Source organism: Eptatretus burgeri, chromosome 5, assembly GCF_056783735.1.
Source record: "Eptatretus burgeri isolate ZD-2024b chromosome 5, Ebu_testis_v1, whole genome shotgun sequence".
Classification (NCBI taxonomy): Eukaryota; Metazoa; Chordata; class Myxini; order Myxiniformes; family Myxinidae; genus Eptatretus; species Eptatretus burgeri.
Window position 1 is genome coordinate 31,323,599 of NC_140965.1, and position 9,091 is coordinate 31,332,689.

The following is a 9,091-nucleotide window of genomic DNA, read 5'->3' on the forward strand; positions in this document are numbered from 1 at the left end:
CGGGTATCTGCTCATATATATATATATATATATATATATATATATATATATATATATATATATATATATATATATATATATATATATATATATATATATATATATATCTCAACAGGACAACTTCACTCTAATCTGTCCCTGGTTACAGAAAATCATCCAACCTCCATGAACATATGGATCACGCTAGCTTAACGTATTTCATTCTCCCTCTGTTGTAACAGTATAGTACTAATATAATTTTGTCCAATACTTTTATACTCCAACATAATCCCACTTTTGAAGTTGAGCAATGTGGGACAACATTGTTTACATACACATTCTGCTTAGTCCTTTTGTTCAGTGTACTGAAAATTGTCCTTTTTCAAAATGGCCCTACTTGATCGGCTGGATGGCCTGCTGGTGTGGCCTTTTATGACACTGAACATCTATTCAGTGTCGAGGAGGTTGTGTGTATGCTTATTTGCCTTCGCGGTGTGGGCCTCACCTTTCTCTCACAGGGACAGCTTTCCCCCTGATTTATAACAAATGGTAGCTTCTGAAGCTTGTCAAACATTCTTAAAAATGGTCATATGCATTATACTGTGTTCCTTTTGTTCACATAATTCATGTTTTCAGGTGACTTTTCAAATCTGGCTCCAGAAATGTAATCCAGAAATTTTTGCAATGATCGTGTTTTGTTTTGATTTGCCATGCTGTTCGATGTAATCATTCTATTTTGTTTTCCCTCTTTGTGTAACAGAACCAGGTCCGGAAGCAGAGCAACTAAAATGGCTACACTATGAAGCTTGCAGGAGGAAGCAAGCTTGGGAACTTTGCGTTTGACGTGACTCTCTGCCGAGTACGAGGCTCCAGATCGAAACTAACTGAAACCACGTTGCAGCGTGGGCATCATCTCCCCTGATCTGCCTTGTTTCGTTGCTGGCTCCGGTACCCAGGCAATGATGAAGGCAATTTTTCAGGCACGGGTCTCGGTGAAAACTGGTGGCGGTATGCCAAAATGTGTAACGGACTGGCACTAAGTGCTCGCTCGCACTAATTTTCGTAAACGTCACCGGTACCAGGATGAAAATGTAGTTCTAAGAAGTGCTTGGAGCTTTGGTAATTTTACCCCCTTTCTGCTTTGGTTATCATGTGGCAGCACCCATGCTCAGGAAACCACATGACTTACCACAGCCAAGCCTGCAGACTGGGGAAAGCAAAAGAAAAATTACATGCAGAGCCCACTTTGCTGACTTTCCTCAACAGACAGCTGATCTCGTAAGGCACGTGTTGCATAAGCATTCGAGAAATTGGGAAACAGCATCTCACCGAAGAAGCGGAAACGTAGCACTTGCTTTGCCATTCCACTGGTCCTTGAATTGCTTGATGTTTTGCCCCCACACTGCAGAATGCAATAACTTGTTTCTCTGCATAACGCATCATGTTCATGCTTTATCGTTTGAAAAGGTCTGCTTTTAAACCAGCAGGTCGACTCGTGGTTGCGACATGCTTTGCAAAAAGGTACAAGAACAAAATATCGGTTCATTGGCTTTCCTTTCTCCTTTCAACTTATTTCAACTAACATTAACTTGCTAATTAACACTTATTTGTCACTTTTATGACTCACGTAGGTATGCATGTTTATAATGAGTTGGAGCACCACAAAGATGATTATTCTCTGAGCAGCTCCATGTATTAGACAACTGACCTCAGATCCATGAATCATGATTAAGCAATTTAACCCTTTGAACCCTGAGCTCCTTGGACTTTTGGCTCCCCCACCCTGGGCTCCCTGGAGAAAAATCCAGCCGCTTGGGGAGATGGAGGTTTGAATAACTGCCGGTAAACCGTCCGCTCAGGTATATGAAAGTTTGAATAGCGGCTGGTGAACCGGCCGCCAGGGTTCAAAGGGTTAAAAGACATATTAAGTCTGTTAAAGGTAACATCTAACAACTTGGAGAAAATTCCAACAATGTGATGTGTGTGTGTGTGTGTGTAATATATGTATATATATATATATATATATATATATATATATATATATATATATATATATATATATATATATATATATATATATATGATCAACCCCCTGCCCTTCCAGCCGAAGAAAGATGTTTAAAGCAACCAAGAGAAGCTACACAAGGTACGTATATGCCACTTGTGAATCTCTGCAGCTGTAGAGGAACTCAGGTCAGGTTTGAAATGGCAAAAGGCTTACCCTTGTTTAGCTTTGCTTGGTCACTTTATGCAGCTTTCTTTGGCTGGAAGGGCAAGGGGTAGTTAATTATAATGTCCTCACTATACCTGGGGATGATTGATTAGGTGAAAGCTGATTGGTTGCCCCCTCAAATTATAGGTGAGAGATGTGATTGGGCCTATATATATATATATATATATATATATATATATATATATATATATATATATATATATATATATATATATATATATATATATATATATATATATATATATATATATATATATATATAATCGATACACACACCAGTAAAGTTTAAGATGGAGCTCCCTGCTTTAGTTGCAATCTGTGAGACACAGAACTGCCTACTGTTCAAAGCAATGTCAGCTGCTACACTGTTACCCACAGTATCAGTTAACCTTTTTGGGGGGGGGGCGGGGGGATACTAGCACACACTTTGGAAAGAGAATCAATCCACAGACATATATCTGGCTCGCTGTCTGTCATCATCATGGGGTGCATTCCATATTACATATATATAATATCCACTGGTGCATTTTTTTATTTGTTTTTATTTTTAGATCCGAGAGGAGAAGCTCTAAGTCTTACTCACGTTGTTGTTCTTGTGGACTTTCTTGTTTCACAGCCTACAGTTTTCCTTGAAACTTCCTGAAATTTGGCATATATCTGTAAAAACACCCTGCGCAGACAGTAACCATCTCCGATTTTGAAAATTTCTCCGAGAAAAAAAGTTATGACGTCAAAATATCTCCGCTAATGGAAATCGCCGAACAAATTATCTCCGAAACAAGGCAAGCTTTTAAAATTATGTTTGTGGGAATCGAACAGGGCATGAGGAGAGATGAATTACCGCACATAAGATACATCACTATGACGTCATATCAATTTTTATGATGTCATTCCTATTTTTTGACATTTTTTGTTTCACAACCCAGAGTTTTCATCGGATCTTCGTGAAACTTGCCATGTATATGCAGAAAGCCCACGCGCAGGCAGTGACCATCTCCGATTTTTAAAAATTCTTCCGAGAAAAAAAGTTGACGTCATAATATCGCCACTAATGGAAATCACCTATACCATTATCACTGAAACTAGGCAAGCCGTTTGAATTTTGTTTGCGGGAATCAAGCCGGGCATTAGCACAGATAATTTATCGCAAACCTGATACATCACAATGACGTCATATTCGTTTTTATGATGTCATCATTAAGAGGACGAGGATCCTAGCTCATTCGAGCTTGTTTAAACAGTAAATGTTGCATGCAGCTTATAGAGATTAATTTTCCCCTAAGAATTAATGCGAAAGAAACATGTCTGTGTCAGGAAAAAAATTCCAAATCCCCCCAAACCTCCACTCAACCCCCCCCCCCAACCTCCCAGAACTTATTTAGTCCTGGTTATAGTTTTGGTATTCTCAACATCCACAACAGATGACTGGCTGATGCCGATGATTTATATAATGAGAGAACAATTTATAATGAAACCATGTTCGATGTACTGAACAAAGGGGCAGGGGCATCCAATCATGAAGCAGTTCATTGCTTTATCCATCATGGTGACATTTTCATTCTGGGTTTCATATTCATAAATATTGTTGCGAAAGTAACAATATCTGTACTTTGTTGAGGTTTTGCTTTTATTGAATGTAATGATTGGTGATCTAATCATTGTTGTTTTGGGACTAAGAATTCAGTACATGCACAATTATTATTGTTTTGTGATTGAATCTTTTAGTGTTTTCAATCTTAGAGGTTAATAATCATTGTAAAAATGCCACTTAACGAGCAATTCATTATCAGTCAGAAGTGGACATTATTGTTGGACAATTTCACAACTGAGTGGCAGGGAAGTTAGATCCATGGCAAGTGGAACCATGCCTAAACAAGTTTTGACTGGTGGCATGGAACACTCAATGATTGCCCTTTTTTTAATACCTTGTAGAGGCTCGTATGAGAGCTAACACACAATGCACAGTGAAGGGGGGGGGGGCATGAGACAAGAGGGTGGGAGTGCGAAGGACAAAACAGTGGGGAACAGAGACATTAGGAGATCTGTGGAAGGGAGAGAGATGGGGCGGGGAACACGGGGTATACAAGATGCACAGTACAGGGACTTTCAGTAAGGAAAGCAGGGAATTTGGAGGAGGTGGGCTTGGGGTGTATTAACGGGGGTAGAAAAGATTGAGGATTTGGATGGGGGACGATAGGTGGTGGTGAACAGCTGTTTTGAAGGCCTGGAAGGAAGAAAGGGATTGAACAGAGTGAGGGAGTTTATTCCAAAGATGGGGAAAAAGAGAAATGAAAGAGTGAAGATGAGCAGAGATTCGTGATTTGGGTAGTTTTACCAGAAGAGGGTTGTTGGCAGACCTTGAGCACCTTGCGGAAATATGGTTGGGACAAATCGCAGACAGAGCTAGGGGGGAGGGGGGAAAGGCCAGAGAGGAGACGGTAAAGGCAGAAAGACCACCGACCAGCCTGCGGTAAGAGAGTGAGAGGGCTAAAGACGCAGCGTCATCACGGGAGATGCCAATGATCCGAAATGCCTTGGTTTCCACAGCGTGAAACTGAGAAAGGTGGGAGGCAGGAGCACCAGTTCAGAGGGGAGAGCAGTACTCCATCAGGCTTTGGACAAAAGCTTTGTACGTGGTCAGGAGCTCAGGTGGGCTGAGGAAGGACTTTGCACGATGGAGGATTCCGAGTCGGCGACTGGCTTTGGAGGCCAGGTTGGAAATGTTGCTTTCCCAGCAAAGATCATGGCAGATAGTGAGACCCAGAATCTTGAATGAAAGGACTTCTTCTGGAGGATTGTTGTGAAAGTAGATGGGGGGGGGGGGTTCTAAACGGTCCTTTCAGATAGACAAAGTGACAGTGTGAGATTTGTCTGGATTGAAAGACATGTTCCACATGTTGGAGCATTTTGTGATTCTACCCAGATCAGCAGTGAGCGAAGAAGCTGCTGCTTGCCAGTCTGAGGGATGACCGATGGTACGGCAGAGGGTGGAGTCATCAGCAAAGAGATAAAGAGGATTTTCCAGAGAGTCGGGGAGATCATTGATGGAAACCAGAAAAAGAACAGGGCCCAGAACGCTGCCTTGAGGAACTCCAGCATGGACAGGAAGAAGGGATGAAAGAACTCCATTTAGGGCCACACGTTGACTGCGACAGGAGAGGAAGTCTGCGAGCCATGAGTGGAGATGGCCTTGGATACCATATGAAGAGAGTTTGGTGAGCAGGGTAGGGTACCAGACCGTGTCAAAAGCACATGATATGTCCAGGGATACGGCTCGGATTCCCCGCTCTGATTTCACGTCCATCCATTGTTGGCAGAGCAGAAGCAGCATATCCAGGGTAGAGTGACCTGGTCTGAAACCAAATTGATGATCAGAAATCAAGCCATTGGAAAAGAGGAAGGATTTAATGTCTGAAGCGATGATGGATTCCATAACCTTGCTGATTGGAGAAGGCTGATTGGTCTGTAGTTGCAGGGATCTGTTTTTGCACCTTTTTATGCAGGGCAGGAATGTTTACTGATTTCCAATAAGATGGCAGATGACCTTGAGCAAATGAGAGGGTGAATAGAACAGAGAGAGGGTGAGCAAGAGCAGAGGAGCAGGTTTTTAGGACACGTGGGCTGATGAAGTCTGGACCGGTTGCAGAATCTGAGTCGAGGTTTTTACAGTAAGCTCTCCACTTTGTCAGACGAAAAGGACACAGAGTCCAGGGACATTTGTGTACGACTAAGGGGGGTACAGAAAGCGATGGGTTTCGGACACAAGATTTAGATGCAAACACCGAGTTTAGGCATTCAGCTTTTGGTATGTGTGGTATCAGCAGTGTGGCCATTTGAGATAAGGGAGGGGATGGAGGGGGGACATACACCAGAAACAGATTTGAATGGATGCCACCAGGATTTTGAGGAGGGAGAGAGGTTTGAAAGTTCAGACTTGAGCTCAGAAAGAAGTTGTTTTCTGGCTCTCCTGAGGATCGATACACACTTGGTCCGAGCTTCATGGAAGGAACTGAGATTACCCTCAGTTGGGTTTGCTATCAATGAGGCAAAGGCAAGTTGTTTCAGGACAACTGCCTCACCACAAGCTTCAGTGAACCAAGGGCGGGAGGAAGGGTAGGACTACTGAAGACGAGAGGGGATAAATCTGTGCATGAGGGAGAGCAAGTTTCTTTGAAAGAATTCCCAGGATGAGTTGATGTTGGAGAAAGTAGCGATGGGAGACGTTTGATAACAAAATAAGTTTGATTTGATAACGTTTGAGACGAGACAAAACCTCAACAAAGTACATAAAGTGACCAAGTAGCCAGTCAAGAAGTTTGATGATTGCTTGGAGACCCTGACAGTCGGCTTGAGTGAAATGCCAGACTCGATGGTGGTGAGGAGGTTCTCTGATAACAGCCAGAGAGATGTCCACTTTGACAAGGACGTGGTCAGAAGAACCGATTGGAGCGGAGGAAGAACAGCAGATATTGTCAGGGAAATTTGTCAAAATCAGATCCAGAAGAGATGGATTACCATTGGTTGAGATCTGGGTTGGGAAATTGACCGATTGAGTCAGTCCCAATGAGTCGCAGAAAGCTTTTCCTGAGGTGCCATACAGGTGAGAGAGGTACCCACACCTCGCCAACTGGCATGATGACAATTGAAGTCGCCACATATGAGGAAGAGAGAGTTCTGATGAGAAAATAGAAGTTGGTCCATGTTTTCGGATAGTGAGGTGTAAATGGAGTCATCACTCTTTGGTGGACAGTGCAGTACACATATAAAAAATGAGGTGTGAGTGGAGGGGAAGCCGTAGCCAGAGTTATTCCTGGGGGAGTGAGGGCAGTGCATGGAGAGTGAGAAATAGTCTTTGATGAAGAGAGAAACTCCACCAGGACGAGGCCCAAAAGAGGGAAGGCAAATAACGACCCTCCCGAGGCTCAATATTTGTCAGAACCCAGCGCCGGTGGAGCTCAACTCGGTTATCTGGAGTATTTTCATTGTGACATGCTTTGTGCAAGGCCTCTGAGCTTCTGTGGGGCTCTTCGTTGCATTGGTTGAAGGCCTGTGCAATGCTGATATTGTCAATGCAAACCGGTACACTTTAACAGACATGCTAAACAAAGCACCGTTTTTCTTCGGCACTTGATATTATAATGTTGTCTTCTGGTACTGACTGCTTCATCATCTTGTTTACAATTGTCTTCATTGTAAATTACAGTTGCAATCGCCTCCACCGCTCACTTCATCATCAAGTTGATCAACACATGCTCAATACATTTCATCGTACCCACGCCGTGACCTGCATTTCATAATTTGGAGATTGTGCTGATGCGCTTGTTTGAACTGTTGCTTTTGTGTCTGTGCTTTGTTCAGGATAGCTATAAGGTAATTTGGGTGCTGTACATGAATTGTAAATATAGTTAATTTTCTGTTCCCATCATTGTGGATTTAATCTTGTTTCATTGGTATTTTGGTTAAATGGCCTGTTTACTCCAACATTTTGGAATCCAGGCTGCAACCAGTTCCTTGACTCAGGCTGTGGTTGCCACCTTCTTGGGTATGGTCATCTCAGTGTGCCATGTGGGTGGACACACGCCTGAACACTCAACAATACGAATGCTTATTTGACTCGGATGCAATGATGACCTTTTGTCCTGTGTTGAAATTAAATTATTTAATAAATTTAACTTTAGAAATAGACAAATTTTCTTCAACACAGTAACATAGCAATGAAACGTTTTGTGAAGTTTTCGGTTTAAAGGCTATCGTTGATAGCTTCGAGGTATGTGCACTCACATTTGAGCTGTCTCGCTTGGGTTTGATAAACTATCGTTTCACATGGAGTCTGTTACATGTGCAGTCCTTCAGTTATACATGAAGGTTGTTATCCCATCTGTCAGCATTAATTGGTGGATGTCAATAACCTGGTGTCCTTCATTAATAATATTGGAGTAACTGCCGGCAATCTGGCTATATACCAACATCTTGCACCCTCCGTTGAGTATCCTGCATTGGATTTGCGACCCGTCCGTAATTGTAACCCTTGCCAAAAAGAAATTGCTTTTTTTAAGAATGGACATTCTGTATCGAGCATGGTGGATTGTAATTGGACGATGTTGCATTTGGATGGATATTTGGAAATGAGTACCAAGCATTATTTCCTTACAACTGTGAAAATGAAAAAAAAAAATCCAATTTTATTTGGGTATATGTTTTAAAAATAATAATAATAATAATCATAAAAAATTACATTGTTATTGAAAGAAAAATCCTTGCACGTTTTTTAATAAAATGTATTGATATTTCTAAAAAAAATTCCATCTGCTTATGGGTGGATTTTGTGCTGAGATTTGACGGTCATTTGGGGTAAACTATTTACCACCAACCAGACTCTGTGGCGAAATGGTTTGAGCGTCCGCTCTACTGGGGGTGGGGTCGTCGGTGGTTAAAACTTTGGCCGACTCGTACCAAAGTTTTTTTTTAAATGGTTCTTGCTGCTTCCTTGCTTGATGCTCAGCGTTTAATAGGATGGAGCACGTACAAACAACGCTGGGAAGGCGATGGCAAACCACCCGGTTTAACCCTCCAGGAAACTGCTTCGACAGCACCAATGCTCCGAAAGAGTATGGCATATCAAAATGAAAAAAAATTTTTTCCCACAAATGGAAAGAGATTACAAATCAACCTTCAACATAGTGCTCGTGGTTTAGCAAGAGCAATATACTGAACATACCTGTGGTGTTCAAAACATTGTACAGTATAGGAATGAGATGCACTTATCCAAGAAACACCAAGGATTTTATTGTAATTATTTTTCAATATATGTATATGTAATTAGTCAGAAAAGTATATCCTTATGAATTAATATACCTGTACACATGTATATCAAAAACG

At 41.8% G+C, this 9,091-nt stretch overlaps 1 protein-coding gene across 1 annotated transcript in view; it reads left to right on the forward strand.

The window, feature by feature from the left end:
- Positions 1-8,582, forward strand: part of DAPP1 (dual adaptor of phosphotyrosine and 3-phosphoinositides 1) — a 54,269-nt gene extending 45,687 nt beyond the window's left edge. Inside the window, exon 8 of the mRNA XM_085881279.1 lies at positions 740-8,582. Coding sequence (XP_085737405.1) covers positions 740-766 — 27 coding nt within the window. The 3' untranslated portion in view covers positions 767-8,582. The remainder of the gene's footprint in view (positions 1-739) is intronic.
- Positions 8,583-9,091: the final 509 nt, after the last annotated feature.